Source organism: Pollicipes pollicipes, unplaced genomic scaffold (genome assembly GCF_011947565.3).
Source record: "Pollicipes pollicipes isolate AB1234 unplaced genomic scaffold, Ppol_2.1 Scaffold_4295;HRSCAF=5057_pilon_pilon_pilon, whole genome shotgun sequence".
Classification (NCBI taxonomy): domain Eukaryota; kingdom Metazoa; phylum Arthropoda; class Thecostraca; order Pollicipedomorpha; family Pollicipedidae; genus Pollicipes; species Pollicipes pollicipes.
This window is the reverse complement of record NW_023596461.1, coordinates 1,201,855-1,221,012: the sequence shown is the minus strand read 5'-3', so window position 1 is coordinate 1,221,012 and position 19,158 is coordinate 1,201,855. Positions and strand designations below refer to the sequence as shown.

Here is a 19,158-nt window from a genome sequence, read left to right as displayed (position 1 = left end):
TACGACTTGGATGACCTTGTGCCTCATTCTTTCACAATTGAAATTTCAAGACAGCGTCTAAAGCATTAACCGACCCGGTGGAGCTGCAGAGATTCGACGCACCATTACTTGATGCACCTTTGAAGTATTCCATGATGCGGCACAGAGCTAGCCCCTCCTTGTCATTGCGGCTGCGAAGAGTTGACTGGCCCAGTCCAATACCGCTCCGTTTTCGGTAATGAGCGGGGTGTTTATGGTGGAGCCTAAGACTGACCCATCAGTAGCCTACTCTCAGGTCAGGTCGTGCGCTTTGCATTTTGAAGCATGACAGTCTATTGAAAGGATGTTGACTTGTGGTCCGATTCTGGTCAGCCTTCTTTTTCAAAGAACAAATAGCAGGTTCATTTGACGTGGTAAGTGGTTTGACGCCGGCAGCAATTTTGATGTAGACGCTGGGTTACTTCTATATTTTTCACTTGCCGTTCTGCGGGTCTAAAGGACCAGCAACTGGATAGGTCATGGGAATTTAGGCCGTGGCATCGGCGAGTTTGAAAGAGAATCCTTTGGCTTTTTATCGGTGATATGATAACAGGGTCCGACATCCTTAAAATTCATTATTGTTCCACACTCAGAACCTTTAGTGAAAAGCGTACGCATGAACGTCTTACATTTCAAACATCGTATTATGGAAAACGTCTGGCAATAAAAGGGACGTTTCCAAGATTCGCGTCTTTTAGTTTTCATGGCGATAGCCTACGAAGCTTTCAATAGCGTTTCAATTTATTGAAAACGAATTCAAGGATAAATGCTACATCCGGGGAAAACTGCTCACACCAAGGCCTGAACAGCAAATGAGTGCGCTAACCTTCAAATCCACCAACACTGGTGAAAAGGCCGAGTCTTCCACCGAACACAAAAGAGCCTTGGCGGATAGTAGCGCCACCACTGGTGGTACCCTACAACGAAACTTCCATCCGAAATCACAGCACGGCGCTGTCCACGATTACCAGGGACTTCAATGTTCGGGACAACGGGGTTTTGTGACGTAACCGACTAAGGACATTCATGGTAACAGCGACCAACTATTTGGTTAGTCTTCGCTATTTGAAGGGGAATCAAGGGCTTGACCGTTATCGAACCTAGAGGTCAGTAATCTTGCATCAAGTGCATTGACAGCGGCAGTCAGTTCGTTCCCATGCCGACGAAATCATCTTAGACTCTGCACGGCTTCGAACAACTGTTACGCCGAACATGGATGCAGACATGAACATAGATGCGTAGACATGGACAACAACGCACAGAAGCCATGGCAGTTTTATGCTATGCTGGTAACGTTACTTCAATGAGCGCATCGTTCATGTGATTGCGAACGGCGGGCCCAGGTGGGCCACGGAGTTAGACAAGCTTATTTTGTTAGGAACCGTACATAAGAGGTAGGAGTCCATATAGCTATATCTTAAACACTCCGCCAATCACTCATAAGCCCTTCCAGCAAGACCGATCAACTCACATCAGACGGCAACCCGCTGAGGTGGGGTTCGATGCAAGCACCGCCCACAGTGATAACGTCAGTGATTTTTCTCTCCCTAACTCTTAAAGAACGCGCAATAGGAAGTGGATTAGTGGATGCCCAAAGTACTCTCGAACACCGCACGCCGCTGCTGCGCCGGTAGCAGGTGACTTGCGGTATGGGGCTCTGCCGGCAGCGAGCGGCCCACGCGATGGGTTCAGACCATCGCGCGCGTGAATTTGAGCCTCCTGTGGTGTCACAATGCGTTGGCTGGCGGGGAGAGTTCATTGCCAGACACCGTCATTGCATCACGTGACGGATTAAAATCGCCAGGGCAACGTGAGCTGGAAGGCTGAATAAGAGTATCTACCATACTAAAGACGACTTGGTAATGAAAATAAGCGCAATGACAAATGCTCGGAATACGCTAGACAGTGTTGATCTCATAAGCAGGCGAGCAGGCAGTCTTGACATGCCTCCCGCCAGCTAAGCATGGAGCCATTTCCGGACAAGAACGGCGTAAAGGCTTTGTAAGGACACGTCAACTGATGGCAATGAAAGGTCACAAAATTGTTAATACCCTGGCTGAAATGGGTTGGCCGTGAACAAGCAGGAAAACGAAGAAGACCGAGAAGACATTTCGCAAGAAAACTTGGTTGAGGAAGAATGCCGAAGAAAACGATTGTTAGGGATAAAAACAAGGTAAATCCATTTTTCATAGAATTAGTGTTCGTCAAGGGCCAGTGGGAAAGGGCAGCTTGCCGGGAGCACCGTTAGACTTTGGCGGAATGAACAGTGGTGTCATTGAGTACAGCCGAGCATCTCGTGAAACACGTTGCATAACAACAACATGATGGATTGAGCAGCCTGCTCATAATCCAGTGAAGGATATTGGAACCGAGCACTTGAGCCCAGCCACATGACAATCGTTGTTTTGATTGCTTGAATTGGACGAGATGTGAAACCGTAGTAGGACTCAAAATGTCGCTGCCGCACACAATAAATGACCCGCCCGAGCGTTGGAGAAGCGCGCTGCAAAGTTTTATGGTCGCAACATGCTTGATGGGGGTCGATGGTATTCGTATGCTTTACATGAGAAGCCCCAGCGTTCTACTGTCTTTTGAGACTGTCCCATCTTTGGAATTAACAAAGGTGAATTGGAAGTCCAGGAGAACGCCAAGATCACGACTTTTCTAGCAGCTGACCAAGCGGTGGCCATTTATTGCACATGAGTAGCAAACGGGCGACTTACGGTCGATAGATGAGATGGGTCTGCACTTAGCTGGGTCAATTTCCGTCCCCAGTTATTGAATCACCGAAAGAGGTGATCGAACTCTGCCGGAAGTGTGAAACAGTCTCTTCTCTCTTCTTTTGTCTTTTACGATCAACTTTCACATCATCAGAGAACACAATAAATATCATACGCGACAATCAATACGGTGGGGAACACCGGCCAAAAACCAACCCAACAGCAGCGATCACGAGGTGGTACCTGCAGGGACACCGGATTGCACTGGAATCCAGTCGGACTGCTTGCTGTTAAGCCTTGCGCGTTGCAGACCATTGCTAAAGTACGACTCCAGCCAACCTTACGCGCGATCGGCGATGCAGAAAAAGTAAAGGGCTTCCGTAACAGGGGAAGGTGCTTGACGTTTGTGAATGCTGAGGAGTAACCAATGATTTAATTCGCGTGTTAGCCTTTTGAGACAGATGATCAGCAGTCGCTTAAGGATGCAGGAAAGTTTGTGTTGCAGAGACGTTTTAAAAGAAATCTATGCTGGGAGTAGGATAGAGGGGGCAGACAAGCCTGCAGCAGGCCTTTGCGCACGATCTTCTCCAAGATTGTTGAACAGATAGATATCAAAGACACAGAAATTTCATTTTAAGGCAGCTTTCTGGACCCGTCCTAATATCACATTTAGTGCATGCCACATGGCAGGGAAGACGCCAGAGTTTACAGAGAACTTTCATACCTTGCTTGCGTACTGGGCACACTGGATGACAGAGCAGCGAGCTCTTCGGACACTTCCTAAGAATCCTGGCACTAAGCCAGCCAGAGCCGCAGACCTTGAGTGCACTGAGACCGGGTAACACTTGGACGGCACGGCCCTCTGGTATTGTGAAGAGCTGTCTAACTCAGGCACTTGGAACAAATGGTGATGCAAACGGCAGGATCTTGTTGTGAGAAATATAAATATTTGGATCGTTTGGGAAAAGAATGAACGTTTGGATTGCGAACCTACAGAACCAAGCCAAAGACACAGTCAGAGAACTGGCGCGCTCTTAAAATTTGTGCGCTGATGACTTCAAACAGAAGACCAAAAACGCTTCGGGTTGTCAACATGGTGCCGCACTACATCCAACTAGACTCAGTATCAGCGATATGTGTCATCGGCTGCAGTCTTAAAGTTGGCCCTGGTGATACGGTGTCTAACAGTAGTTTTGGCAGTAGGACGTATCTTTTTACGTTTATGAGTCACCTACCGTCACGCAGAAATCAAGGAGTGCATTGCTTTTTCCACGCTCAACTGTAGGGATGTAGTTTCAGTAACGGTGAACATAACGTCATAGCAAAGACAGATGGCACCGTCATCATTTAGATAAGTCAAAATGTGTCTATGAATCTGCCTGAGCGCGCTGCGCAGACCGTCCAGATCTGCCTGTTTGTAATTGTGCGCCTTAGGTCTGATTGCACGGGGGCGGGCCCAAACTTCATGCAAACCTGTATCGTTATAACGCGATAGTCTGAGCTGAATCCGTTGCAATCCAAGCAGCCATCTGCAGTGCCATGTTTTCCATCTAAGGTGTTCCAAGTTCTTTGAAGGCCTCGCCTATCTGCATGCCATTGTAACGGAGAGGAGTTCCGACATTCTCAAAGGTGTCTTCTCGCTGCTTCAGGAATGCTTGCCGCAAGATCCGAACGCCCCTTCGCTACGAACCTCGTCACGAGCTAATGGGTCCCTGGCTGAGGCTGCAGCCAAACACCGGTGTGAGCAGCAGCCTGAGGTCATTGTGCTACCCGAGACCGTCTCACCACCTGAGACTATCTCGCCTTTTCGGCTGCCCGTCGTCGCTCACAAGGACCATCATCAGCCATTCCTATCTCGTTGGCCTCAGAGCTCTGACCGAACTTTAACTGCCCCCTGCTGTGCCTGACATGGCGACGTGCCCCCAAGCCGTGTTCTGCTCATATGTGTATGGGGCCGTAGAGTGGTCCATCAACCACTAGATTTTTTTGCGCTTTCGGACGTGCCACTCGGTGAGGAGTAACGTTCAAGCCTTCAAAGACAAACGCGATATTTCAGATCATCTAATTTCTTGCAAAACACGAGTGGAATGATTGTTCGCGGCTTGGTTCCCTCCCCCCCCCCCCCCTCCCCTTCGTCCCTCCGTTCAATTTCCCCCAGCCAGGCTTTGAAATCCGTTCGGTTTATGCCAACATGTATCTTATACATAGCCTGGACGCATACATTATCCAGGCAATCTTTGGATACATGTCCCTGCTGACGACATGCGAAACAGCATAACTTTGCTTTTCAAATATCATTACTGCCATGACCCCATGCTCTCAACCCTCACGAGCACAGCAGTGTTATCCGGCACTGTCAGTTGATATGAGCCTCGGAGTGACCGTGAACTCTCGACTGACCCCAACGACGAATACCAAATAGCCAAAGCCCCCAGCCATGCCTAAAGGCTTAGGTGGACACAAAGCGCCGTGAATTCCGTGTTTATCCCGCACAAAACGGTGGGCGCCTGAGGCTAGCGTCGGATCGCAGTGACCAGGCCAGTCCAATTTTTATTGCGCGCATTAAATTCCTGGCCGGCTGTGAGCGCGCGCAGTGAACCGGGTGACTGATCTGGTGGGCCGCCTCCGCTGCCGTCTGGCCGTCGTGCCCGGCGCCGCGCATCGGCCGCGCCCTCTGTTCGCCATAAACCTGACACATCCGTCTAAATTTACGCGCTGTGTCGGTGCCGGCGACGCCGATTTTATGACATGCTACTAGCGCTCCAGCTGTAAACGACGGCGCCTGGCGACGGCAAACTGGCGGCTCTCCGTGGTGAACTGATCATCGCCGGCTCTGAACGCCCTCCGAAGCGTTCGGCTCGTCATGGTGTCGGCGAGACGGCGAGTCCGCCGCATAGCCGCGGTAAAACGCTGCAGTGCAGGTTTGGGGAAGGGCAGGTGTTCTTGTGTGCTGAGAGAAGTACGGGTGTGTTTGTAGTATGGCAAGCCGGAGTTTTTGGCAAAAATTCGCGGCGGCAATTGTGGCTTTTCTCATGGTAAGCAGAGCACCAACTAACATATTACTCACGGTTGTTATTCGCACACGGTAATTATCTCTCATATATCACTGTCATATATCATTCAGCCTCGCTCACTCCGGTGTGTTTTTGTCGTTTACAACATATCAGGCGAATTCCACAGAACTCATAAACAGGGGGCTCCTGCGCAGGGAGGGGAGCGCTGGAACGAGGCGCCCTGCCCTCCGGCCTGGTGGACAGATTCCGAAAAAATCAGCAAACAGAGGAGCTGCAATTTGTGTGGATTTGTAAGTTTGACTTGGACGTAAACACAAACTGTTATCGATGTTTTTACTGTAAGAATAGTTCTGTTGAACCAACAGTGCAAAATATTAGACAAGCGTGGTGTGTAACATTAGGTTACACTCTCAGACATATAATACGAGAAGGCTATATTCAAACGAACTTTAATCCCCTACACACTTAACGAAACTTGAATGTGACAAGTCCGCTACCAATCATCCATGACATTCGTCTAGGATCTTATGCAAGAATCATCAATATTCACGATAGTTCGGTTGAACTGTCGTCGACATTGGGGATGATAATTCGGCGGACTTATTATGCTCGGTGTTCATCAATGTGGCCGACGATATTGATGCTATCATGATTTTCACGGCATCGCATTACATCATCATGTGTATTATCGTGGATAAAGTTAGTAGCTTAATCAGAAATTCGCTCCACAGTCTACCAGGATTGCGGTGTCAATGCAATTCTTTTATATTTGCTCCTAGCCCAGCGCTGATTTCTACAGAGTTATACCTCATTACTTGGAAAGATATCGCTGAGTTCAGCCTGTGGCAACAACCGTATTTGCATAGAAACCATGAACTTCGAAGCGGGCTTTGTTACGAGATTCCATCAGCTGAATGAAAGTTTTGTTCATGACCACGGGAACCAGGGGAGAAGAAGCGGTGGGGGGGGGGGGGGGGTCTAGGGGACCTGAGCCCAAAACTATCTGAAAGTTGAATGTCGACCCTCTGGGCACTGACTGAAGTGAACTGACCAACAATGGTTATCCTCAAGTTGGGAGGACCGCATTACCTCTAGCTGTGGCCATCTTAAACTTTGTAATTCATGGATTTGAAGACATTCTTTACTGAAAGCTCTGACCATGTTGCAACGTCCCAGTCAGCTATCGCAACTCGACGAGTGAAGCACGCGGCGCGGGCCTCGAGCCGGGCACTGACTCCGAAGTCCGACGCCCAACCAACTCCGCCCGTGGTGCCACAGGCATACTCCGCGGCGGAAGAAACGCAGATCTTCTCGCCTGCCCGTCATCCCTGACTGGATTTCTTCACCTGCCTCGCTAGCTTTTCAGGCGGTTTCGTAATGGATTTTCGGCGAGGTGAAACCATTCAAGGGTAGCCCATATCGCCTTTCGAGGGCGGCCCGCGTCATGGCGTCCAAATGGCGTCCAGCGGCGGGAAGAGCGCAGCGTTCGCCGCAAACAGGTGGGAGCACGGGGGAGCGTGCTGCAGACGGCGCGGACGAGGGAGATAGTTCATGTGAAGCGTACTGCTTTATTTGTGGCCGGAAATTAGAATAATTTTGATGACGTTGGAGTCTTTGTAGCTCATTGCAGAACTTGAAACACGCCGGTCTGAGTTTACTCCGGCCCATGGTGTCTTTGGTACTGCCCGCTTTGCTGCATGATTCGTTACAATCTGACGTGCTCTCCGCCGGCTTCAAGAATTGCAGAAGGCGCCTCAGATTAATTCTCCTCGTTAAACTGACCGACATTTTGCGAACATGTTCGCCTACACAGCGGAGTGACGGTTACTCTCTGGTGCATGCGTCACCTCACCCGACGCCTGCTCGTCAGCCGTTCGGCGAGCCATGAATGGAGTCTCTGCTGAGGCGGCCACGTGCGGACGGACGGCCCTCCCGGACGCCACCTGACCCCCGGCCGCGGCGACAATGAACGGACGGACTAGCCCGACCGAGGGGGAGGGGAGGCCAGGGGGCCGCCCGGCCGCCCCTGACGCGGCGGCGAGCGCGCGCGGCGGGCGGCCGCCGCCGGCCAGGGTTGCTCGGGCGCCGGCGCCAGCCAGCGGACGCCAACGGTGCGGCGCGCGCGCGCGGCCCCGCTGTTTGTCGGGGCGGGCAGGGGCGGTGTCAGCGTCGCGCGGGAGGGGACCGAGCAGTGGCGGCTGTAGCTCAGGCTCGGTGCAGGCAGGCATTGGGTGAAGTGTCACCCACGCTGCTAAATGGCCGTTGCGGAAGTACGCAACTGCAACAGTTACAACGTCCGCAGTCTAGGGAGATTTAATGGAGGATCAGGCGCTCATGGACCTGGCGACGCCGTGGGGGAAGTCATAGATGTCAGCTGAGCCAGTGAAAGGGGCGAACGAGGACCCCCGCCGGACGCCGGCCGGCCGAATCTGTAGCGGAGATTGCCAAGACCATTGTGGACGAAAGAGTGGTAAATGATCCGGGGACTGGGTTTGTTTATCAGCGCTCCTGACACGCTCTTCGAATGGGTTGCGCAAATTGGTATACTTAGTTAACGCACTTAAACAAAATAAAAGCTACCGAAAATGCATGAATTATATGTAAAGTAACGCAAAACTCGCCAATTTCTCCAGATTTACATCGCATTGTGCCAGATGTTTGTTCTTTCGTGGCATTTTTCGTAGCATTATATTCTAACAATTCTACAAAGTTTTGGCTTGGTCATTGAATCCCATGGCTGCATGCGGTACTTTCAAATTAAGCATGGTGATGCTCTCAAACAATTCGGTATCCATTTCCAGGTACTTATTTTCCCGGATCGTTGCCAGCTATGGTAGCGCCCTCGGCAATTGCTGAAAGAGAGCTAAGGCGCGACCATCTGAACAAAACGTGACGAAGGTGGTAGCCTTTCGGCTGCAGCATTTTTGGGGCCAAAACGTTACTTTGAAGAACTGAATGATCTAAGGCGTCGGTCAGACATGCCCGGCCATCGATGGCTCAACTCTTCAGTGTACTCCGCGCACGAACTGACCATGCCTGAGGATCGTTAAATTTTCGTCCGATTTCCGAATGGAATTGTCCTCCAGCAGCGATCACAGCCGCATTAACGGGACGGACATGTCGTAGGCGTACATGGGAATGCATGGATAATGGTATATAATAGTTTCCACTTGAATTCAGGCCTTCGTGAACTACCTGTGACTCCGCTGGCTGTGCAGGTTTATTACCTTTTTATTGAAGCGTATATGACTGGTGTCGCGAAAAGCCCGTGCTTCGGATGGCATTGAAATTAATGATGATGATTGTGATTACTGCCCTTCTAGGTTCAGAAAAATTGCGTGGATATCCATCCACGCGATGGGATCGATTACCACAATATCTGTGATGGGATTGCCCGCTTTGGCGATTTTGTATTCGCATTTCCAGCTGCTATTGGCGACGCTTACTGGACTTTACCATTTGTACACGGACTGTTTTTGGTAAACTTCATTAAAATATCGATATAGTATAGCATGTGTACGTCTTGTTGTGTGCATAGTTGTTAGCCTGTAGCTGCCATCAATACACTTAGTGTTTATGGCTGCGCACAGGAAGATGACTTCTTGTATAAAAAACGGTATACATCATGATCCTAAAATTTGAGGACTGAAACCCAAACATTTTGGAGGCAACCAAGACGCTAGGGGGCTTCACGTTGTCGCGTGCCCCCATTGACGAAATTTTTGATCGGACACTGTTAAGCGTTCATAAGCCCCAGGACTCTCAAGTTGGCTGCCGTTTGTACTTAAGGAGCTCAGTTGTGGTGCCTCTAAGTTTTTGTCAGTGGCATGGCAGCTCAAATACGAGAGCCGGGATATGTTTTCCGACATTTCTCTCGCAATAGCTGGGAGTTAGCCCCTCCTGCCCGATTCTGATTTATTGGTCGAGTGCTCGCTTTCGAGCGGCATTTTTCAACTTTTCACTTACATATGCGTGGAGCGCGCTCATTTTCTCAAGATCATGGTGGATCCTGTCATTTTGAAGTTAAACATTTCGAAGACTGTACGGAAAACTGAACTTAATTTGGTTGCTCAGTACCATCAGAATCAAGCACGACACTTGATTCTCGGCTAGCCAGTTGACGGCGATTAGCCGGCTAGTCGATGCCACCAGCTGACTGCTAATGACTAATGCAGAGTGTTTTCTTCGGGTGTAATGAACAAATACAAAATATCCTACGTTCAAAATGTGACAAGAACGTGATGCACAAGTAAAATGAACCTCATGTAATCAAGAAACAGCAGAAATAGCAGATGCACTATCGGTGGCGAGCAATAAAGTCTTAGGCAATTGGGCGTAAAAAATTATCGGAGCGTTTCCAACTGCTGCTCTAAGGCTAAGGTGCCAAGGGAAATCGTCATCGTGTGGATCTTGGACTTGCGCACATGAAATAATCTAGCCAGGCCCGTGCACATGAGCAGGCAAAACACCCTGGCGCTCGCAAGGACATGTGGGGCTTTCGGCAGCAGAAAAAAGATCCTTCCATCTTGATCGGAGAGTCTACTACCAATGCGTAGGGCCCCATTTGATCGAGAGTGCCCCGGCAAGCTAGCAGATAGGGCCCTGGCAACGGCGTAGATCCCTTCGAGCAAACGAAAGAGATCAGAGGAAAACTGGAACGTTCCTTAGCGACTGGATTGACCCCACCAATGGACATATAGGGACCCTGGCAACAGCGTGCTGCCTCTGGATAGCACAATGAGCCTTCAAGAGAATATGTCTAGTCAAGTTAGGATTTTCGAAGGTGCACATATTTGATTTACAAATTTTGGTGTCATTGGTTTCTACAAATTCGCCTCCGCTGACGAGATATTGCTACAGACCCCAATGTGTCTTTGGTTTGTATGAAAGAAGAAGGTTATTCGGTAGCCCCCAAGCAATATTCACTACTGAACACACCGACATCATTGAGAAGATGTCGTGAGCTCTAGCCAATGGCGTCTCGAAGATGTCACTTGTGAGCGCTGACAGCAGGTTGCCTACGCGGCGATGGTGGCGGCCATCACGCTGATTTTTTTTACATTCAGCTGATTGTTGCGAATGTACGGGTTTAGACGTATGGTAAGGCTGGTCAGCTGATACGCACCAATTCATGTCGGCCTACTATATACTGACATGAGCAACAAGTGGTATGTCGTGTCAAACGGCTGCACCAGGCTCAAGGGAAATGTGATTGTCCTACGTTGCTCAGCAACCAAAAAATGGCCATGTCTCTAGCGCGCAGTTACTCACCACATATAAGCCAGTGCATTCTTCCTTTCCTGTCCTCTGATTGGTCAATCCTTTAGGGTTGTATTTGTTCACGCACACCTATCGATGCGATCGATAAAAAAGATAAATCAAAATTGTTGGGGGACCCAAACGCGCATCTAGCAACCAAAATTAATCATAGACAATTGCCAACCTTTCATTCGGCAAATATTGCGAAACCAAAAACATTAGACACCCTCCCCTTAAAATCTCCCCACCGATCACCCTCTCAATCAGCAGTGAATGCACAACACTTTCATTATCGCTGTTTCGCTAAAAAGAGACTTCGCAATAAAAGATTGACCTGACCTGGGGTGTTGGCGGTTAACCTGAAAGGACTGCACTGGAAATTTTCGGATTCTATAAACAAAAGGCTATTCCCAGTTCTCGTCGTGTGGCTCTAGTTTATTAGAGCCAAATGCCAAGGCGATGCCTGGCATTCCTGCCAAAGACAGTTCTGCAGCGGCTTCCACCCGGTGGCAGTCAACCCTTGTCCAACGAGGGAGTCCTCAGAGCTACCCATCAGGTATTCCCTTGAATATTTTCTGAATGGTCTTGAGGACAGTGCTGACATTTTATATGCCTGAGTGTACTTTATCTTTACACCCGTGAAAATTTGAGGTTCTTTGAGGGTTGAGTCGCAGAGTATGGCTCATGATCTGCAGACTTCGTTCTTGAGGTCACTGTCGATGAGGTGGTTCTACAAAATGGCAGATAACGCTTCCTACTGGCAGGAAATGCACTCCAACGACGTTTTCTGGACGGACTTTCTTACCTTAGCTTTAAACACTAAATTGTGTCAATAGCTCTGACTGGTTTTACAAGGTCAGGTCGTTCAAAGTCAACCGAAGACAAACCTTGACATTTTGTGTTGAGAAAAGTAGTATAGGATAGCAAATGACTTCATGGTGGGTGCATCAGTTCTCTTTCCCGGTAAAGTGACATCATTTGGGCAATGATTGTAGATGGGAACACTGCTAACAATGCTTGTATTAATGTTTTACTTGCATTCGCTTCAGCCTCTTGTGTGTAAAACTTTTTCTTCTTAATCAACAATTAATGCTCATATCATTGGTGATATTGGTATAGGTACCCAAAGCAAGCCATGCGATCAAAAGCAGGTACCCGCCGGCGCCGGTAAGTACCTTCTGTACTAGTTTGTATATTTAGTTTTGTTCTTTCATGTTGTGTTATCAATTGGCTGCGTTTTATTAGCCTATTGTGTAGCTAGCAATGGTTTGGCTATTTCCATCAAGGAATCTAACCAGCAAACTGAGGCCATCTTCAGGCAGGTCACACATGTGTGAAAATCAGTAACGTAACAAGAATATGTTTTTCAAATCAAAACAGAGCAATTAAACGAAAAACGTTCACATATTCTGCTGTTTGGAATCAGTCGTTGGAAACTGGCTGATGGGTGACTGACGGCTGTGTAGGTCTGATCACGAATGGGGACAGATGGGTGGGGTCAGTACTCCACCGTAAGCGAGTGGACTGGGCTGAGAAGATCCTGCCCGCCTCTTTGGTACCCATGCCTTTTGATTGCCCTGCTGCGCACTTAACTAATGTTAAAAGGGTACAATTATTTTACTATTCTCACTAACTAGTAAGTACAATTGTTTTGCTACTCTTACTAAGCTAGTCTTACTTAATTGCAAATTTTTACAAATGACAAGTCTCAGCGGTGAGCCCGTGGCGAGGATAAACGGGTGATTTTGTGGGAGTTTGTTCTCAATAAAGGTTACGTGTTCGTGCCAAGTCGGCTGAGGGCAGACTTGCTTTCCATTCACTGTTTTAGGAACGTGTAATGTATAAGTGTAAACAACCCCGTCTTTTGTAGTTTAACACAGCGGTTTGCATTGATTCGGCTTGAGTACTTTATCTACGGGCGGTATTAAATGCACGTCATGAATAGGAGAAACGCAATGCAAACTACCGTAAACCGGTATAGGGCTGTGACTATCGTTTAAAGCCCAAGTGAGAGAATTGAGGATGCAGTTTATCTGAAGCCATGCTTCGTTTAGTACGTCCCCGTCTTCAATGAATCAACGAATGATGAAACGAATCAATCAATGAATGTGTCATCTATGAATGAGTTGACGGGACGTGTGTCATCGCTATGATTCCATCAGCCGCAAAAATGGGACCACCTGCGACACGTGTGTGGCGGTATCAGCAAAAACTGACAGCTACCCACCTCGTACATAATTTTGAGGCAGCAAAAACACCAATTAAACAGATCATCAGACTGATTACACCTTAATCATACATTGCCGATCAGAATCTGTAATCCGATGTTTTTGCACGCTGCGGAAGTAAAATCTTAGGACTTATGCGATCTATTGCCTGTAGACTTTCAAAATACTTTTAGGCCGCTAAGACTGTATGCTCACCTAGAACGAGGCGCTCCGCTGCGCGGGTGGGTCTCATGCTACGCCACCTGGAATATCTACTACTTGTTTAGTATCTGCACAGCACATTGCACGTGTTGGCTTCGCGACGAGCGGCGAAATATTACGTGTGACGTCAGAAAATGTTTGTGCAATCGATGCATGCTTGGCCTGTAGTAGCATGCACGACCCCGCTGGCGTGAAAACCGCCGCTTGTTGCTGTTGCGCGTTGACGCTACATCATGGTCGATGCCTTGCCAGAAAAATGAATGTTAAGTGCGTGGTTCATATGACGGGCCCCAGTAACACTAATATACCCGTTTTTTCTTCCGCTCAAATCACGTCATGTTCGTGTCCTTTAATTATATCGATTTGACACATTTTATTTCAAACTTCGGACCGCACGACAGTCATCTCACGCCACGCTGCCGCGTCCAGAGTGATTCCACGTGTCGGCAGCAGAGGCCCTCAGACGCCAGAGAGGCCCTCTGGTGCCCCAGCTCACAGCAAACGGCCGAACGGTCCGGACAGTGTGGAATATTCAGGACGTCACGCGGCACCGACGTCGTCCAGGTCCACCGAAGGCTCCCGCAGAGAGCCCCTGAGGAGCTCACTCAGCACTCAGCCTCCCCAAGAAAATGTCTCGTCTTTCGGCTCGACTCGTCGCCTCGCGACACGCCAAATTACGGCCGGTGGTTGCCATGCCAACGGAGAGCGGGCCGGCCGGCCTCGGTGCGGCCACGTCGCGAGTTAGTCACCACTGCGCGTGTGTGGCGTTGAAGTCCCCCGGCCGGTCGTTGGCGCTTGCGAGCGGCGAGCGGACGCGGCGCGGCGCCGGAAACTCGGCGTGACTGGCTCAGACCGAGCCCGGTCTGCTCAGCTGGGTCACACCGTGGGTGGCGAGCACGTAAATGCACACCTCTTCAGGTGTGGCTGTCCAATGGTCAGTTCTGTTTTCCCTCATGGGGATATCAGACGCAAGGAATGATTACTTCTGAAAATTGCTCTGCGCGTTCTACTTCAACACACTATAGGAGACGCACTCCCTGACATGACACTAGTTACAGCAAGTTCGGGTGTTGCGTTGTCACCATTTCCGGCTGGGGTACATGCGGGGATGAGTACTGATTAAAACAATGAAAATTGAGTCATTGTTAATTGCTCGCAAACACAAAGTGAAGTTTCCTTTGGAGGTATATTGGCTGTAACCTAAACTCGCTCAGCCCATACAGCATCTGCGTCGCGTTTAGCTAGTCCTGGTCCGTGTAAGCTTGCTTCAGCTCATTGCAAGTGAAAGGAAATCGTGGTTAAAGAGCGCTTAGCAATGTCTTGCATGAAAAACCCAACATTGGGTGTCATAACGCAGAAATCCGTCTGGATATTCAAACGTGGTGTGAAACAGGACCACGGAGGTACCGGTGAAGGCAGTGCGCAGGTGTGAGGGCTACCAGTGAGTGTTCTCCGAGAGCTGGCTCCGCACCGAGCTTTGCCACCCCGTGCTTCCAGTGGATCTGAACAGTCGTGCGCATGGCAAACTGGACAGCTCGGCCATGGTCAGTATATTACTGCCCCCATCCCCGCTTCTTCCAATTTATTCCCCCTCTGCCACGTGATTTGTATGGAACGTCTTAGTAGGTTCGCGGCCAGTTAATTTCGCGGAGAGGCGTCCAACTCCTGCTGGCTTTCTTTGCGACCACTTCGACGCCGACTTTGTCCAAAATATTCTATGTGTACAGGTCAAGAACATCAGGTGGATTATTTCAGACACAACACCTGCGAAATCTCCAGCTAATTTTAGTGCAGGTTCTTTTTTATTCCCCAGCCTCGTAAAATCTCTGACCGGTCGCTGGTTGGACGCGATTACCACCTTTGACCTTGGGGTTTCGTCAGTCGACAAGGGCGATAGTTGTGTACAGGTAAGCGCGGACGCTCGGGGCGGACGGCGCCGGCCAGATCAGTCCTGCCACTCGCACAAAAAGAGACTACACATGGGCGCCGCTGTCCTGCCGGTCCCCGAAAACAAACAGGCGCAGTGCTTCGACTTGTGGTGGTGACGCGAGTGCGAGTGTTGCGATCCCGACGCAGGTGCGCCGCGAGTGACGCGACACGCGGCCGCCAGCGGTGAGGCTCGCGCGCGCGCGCGCGGGAAACGCGCCCGCCGGCCGGCGAGCATGGACGGCCAGCGCGCGGCGTCGGCCGGCGCGGCGCCGTTCGCGTGTAAGCTGTGCGGCCGCAACTTCTCCAACGCGACGTCGCTCGAGATCCACGAGCAGTACTCGCACGCGCCGTCGGCGCCGACTCCGACCGGCAGCCCGGGGCCGGCCGCGCCGCCCGAGGCGCAGCCGCGGGAGCGTGCGCCACCCTTCCTCGCCACGCACGAAAACAACTCGACGGAGTGGGACGGCCTGCGAGCGGGCGAAGCCAAGAGCGGCGGCGCGCCGGCCATGGCGCGACCCGGCGAGGAGCACTTCTACCCGCAGTACTGGCCGCCGGCCGAGCCGGGCCCGGAGCCGGGCCCCGAGTCCGGCGTCTGGAGCGAGGCGCAGTTCCCCCCGACGCCCGACAGCGGAGGCTTCGGCGGCCACGCTTCCAAGTCGCCCGACGACGAGAGCGCCGAGATTCTCGACCTCGACTCGAACCGGGTGCACTTCTACACGCCGGCGCCAGTGGCCGGCTGGACGTCGATGCAGCAGCTGTACTATGGTGGTGGAGCAGCTGGGCTGCCGGGGCTGCCCGGCCTCTCCGGCCACCCTGGCCACCCTGGCCACCCGCCTCCCCAATACGCCGCCGCGCCCAGCCACTTTGCCTCCACCCCGCCGCCACCTATGATCCCACCCAAGGTGTACATGGAGCCGCCGTATCAGCAGCAGCAGCAGCAGCAGCAGCAGCAACAACAACATCAGCAACATCAGCAGCTCCAGCAAAATCAGCAACTTCATCACCAACAGCAGCAGCAGCAGCAGCAGCAGCAGCAGCAGCAGCAGCAGCAGGGATACGTGGGTGCCGCCGGTCTGCAGGTAGCCATGCCGCCTCCCACGCTGTACCCGGGCTTCGGTGGCGGGCCGCCATCGGGGCCAGATTCCCCCGGCGACAAGTCCCTGCGGCCCGGCCAGGCCCAGCACTGCAAGCGGCCCAAGACCTACCTCTGCGAAATATGCGACAAAAAGTTCACCAGCATGGGACACCTGAAGCGGCATTTCAACACGATCGTGCACCGGCAGGCCAAGGACGGGAAGCGTTCGGGCGGCCCCGGTGCAGCCAAGGCGAAGCAGCGGCCGCGGCCTGGCTTCGGCGAGCCAGCCGCCGCGCCGCCTCCGCTGGTCAGCATGGCGTCCGGCATGTACGGCATGGCTGGCTTCCCGGCCAGCGGGCCGCCTCCGCCGCAGTACCCGATGACGCCACCGATGCAGGAGAGCGTGCCACCGCCGGCTGCCTTCGACTTCGGCCAGCGGCAGCAGCCGCGGCCGCCGGCTCTGCCTCCGCCGCCACCGCCGCCGCCGGCGCCGCCGTCGCAGCCGAGTCCGACGCCGATACTAGCGCCACCGCCGCAGACGCTCGGCTACGCTCACCAGGTGGCGCCCGAGTACCAGGTGTCGGTGGCGACCGCGCCCAACCCGCAGCCGCTGCCGACGTCCTTCCACGGCGCCTACAGCGCGGCCGGCATGCCGTACGGCTTCGGGAGCTACCAGCCGGTGTACAGCCAGGCGGGCCCGCCGCCGCAGCAGCCTCAGCCACCGCCGCAACAGCCCCAGCCCCCGCCGCCGCCGCTGCCCGCGCCTCCGGCGCAGCCTGACGACGGCGACGGGGGTGACGCCCAGTCGGAGGGTGCAGCATCGCCAGGCTCAGCCAGCGGCAGCGGGCAGAGCTCCGAAGACTCCGAGCTGTCCGAGGAGCCCTTCGTCTGCTGCAACAAGCGCTTTTCGAGCCTGCAGTACTACAAGCTGCACCGCGAGAGCCAGCACAACGGCGAGCGGCTGACGAAGTGCGCGCAGTGCGGCCGACGACACCGGCCCGAGGTCAGCTGCCAGGAGTACGACCGCACGCACCGGCGGCGCCACCAGTGTGACACGTGCGACAAGGAGTTCACGCACTTCTCCGACCTCAAGCGGCACAAGTACACCCACTTGACCGAGAAGCCGTTCATTTGCCAGCAGTGTGGTAAGGGCTTCATCCGTAAGGATCAGATGGAGAAGCACATGCCCACCCACGAGGCGCCGCCGGCCAGCCCGCAGCAAAGCTGGTCGCCGCACCCGGGCCAGGCTCAAGCAGCTTTCTCCGGCACCACCAACGGCAACACCAACGGCCACCTGATGCAGCCCAGCTTCTGACCGGCTTGCGTCGCCAGCTCGCCTCGAAGTCGGCGCACCGAACTCAGGACGCTCCCCTCCCGCGAGCCAGCCTCGCTCGCTTTCAGCGCCCAGTGCCATGTACATAGCGACGTTGTGATAGATGTGACGTGTGCATCTCATCGGGAAAAGACATGTGCCAAGTTCCTACGCATCTCAGACGAATCTCAGGAAGGGCGGCGCGGCCGCGCGCGCGCGCTCGGCGTTGCATCTCAGTGACGAGCTCAGGGGTCTGGCGCGGGCGTCTCCGGACGGCCGCAGCCTGCACGCTCAGTGACGCGGAGGCCGTACTCGTCGCTGGCTTGGCGTGGCATTGTGTTGAAAGGCGCGGCGGCGAGGCATTGTTTTCGATGACGCGAGTATTTTACAGATCATGCGATCGACTTTGACGTCCGTTCGGCCGGCGCTGGACGGACTCAGGGAATCATGTTGTTGATTGGGCTGTTGCGCGGGGCTGTCCTGATCGTTGTCCGCTCGCGTTGGCCACGTGACTTAGGAAGGGGCGTCAGTGCCATAGAGGGGGCCAACAACGCTACGACTACGGGAATGCATATATGTGCCAATACTGCTGCGCGATCGGTGAGAGCGGGCAAGCGCGTGTGTCTGTTGTGTGGCTGGCAGGCCAGACCTGCGCGTATGTCATCGATTATCATCTTTGCCCTTCCACTGCACTTTACGCTCTTTCGAGCTGCTCCCGTTTCAGGTTGTGATGATCTTCATCCACTCGCCGTTCGTGTGTATTTAATAAACACCCGAAGAAACATTGCTGATAGTCCATTTTGCCAAACCGTGGTCAATATACTCGGTGTTACTTCGAGTAGTTTTTACGCTCAAAATACAATTATTTTAGATTTTGCATTTGCTGGTCTCAAAATGGCCCTATATTCCCAAGCTGTCCCGTACGACGCGTAATATATGCAAAACGCGGCCACTTTCAAGCTTCACTGGACGTTCCAGGGGGTCGCATTTCGAAAATCCGCTAAACACTGGGATTATGTTTCCAATGACCTCCACGGCCGACATGAGCGTCTCGACAGAAACCCGTCTGGGCGGGACGCGCAGAGGTCACGTGACGGCGTAGTCATGGCGACACACCGCGCCAAATTAATGGGCCTTCGTTTAGCCTGGCGCTCCATATTTCACGGACGAGACGTCGCGTGGCGCGCGGGCGCCGCGTAAAGAATGGCCAGTTACCGGCACCGGAGCTCGGCCATGAGATGTACGAAGGTCAAGCGCAGATTCTATCTGGCGCACAGCCAGCGTCCGATGCGTATCGGGTCGGCGGGGGACAGCTTTCCTGAACGGGTCGGCGTACATCTGCAATACCTCAGCCTGCTTTTGTCTTTTTCAGCTCGTTAAAGGCCTTGACTCGCACTTTTAA

At 52.5% G+C, this 19,158-nt stretch overlaps 2 protein-coding genes across 2 annotated transcripts; both read left to right on the top strand.

The window, feature by feature from the left end:
- Positions 1-14,132: 14,132 nt before the first annotated feature.
- LOC119096501 (trithorax group protein osa) lies at positions 14,133-16,391 on the top strand (the record flags this gene model as incomplete). The annotated part of the gene is made up of 2 exons (XM_037219411.1): positions 14,133-14,180; positions 15,654-16,391. Coding segments are annotated over exons 1-2 (786 nt in total), but the record flags the coding sequence as incomplete, so codon positions are not given.
- A 9-nt stretch (positions 16,392-16,400) lies between these two features.
- LOC119096500 (zinc finger protein 628) lies at positions 16,401-18,542 on the top strand. The gene is made up of 2 exons (XM_037219410.1): positions 16,401-16,847; positions 16,929-18,542. The coding sequence occupies exons 1-2, from the start codon at positions 16,455-16,457 to the stop codon at positions 17,757-17,759; spliced, it is 1,224 nt and encodes a 407-aa protein (XP_037075305.1). The 5' UTR covers positions 16,401-16,454; the 3' UTR covers positions 17,760-18,542.
- Positions 18,543-19,158: the final 616 nt, after the last annotated feature.

Excerpts from the sequence above, each read along its gene's own strand:
- LOC119096500 (XM_037219410.1), top strand. The coding sequence starts at position 16,455 with ATGCCGCCTCCCACGCTGTACCCGGGCTTCGGTGGCGGGCCGCCATCG. Across the intron at positions 16,848-16,928 it reads CGCCACCGATGCAGGAGAGC|CCGGCGCCGCCGTCGCAGCC; the intron begins GTGCCACCGCCG and ends CCACCGCCGCCG.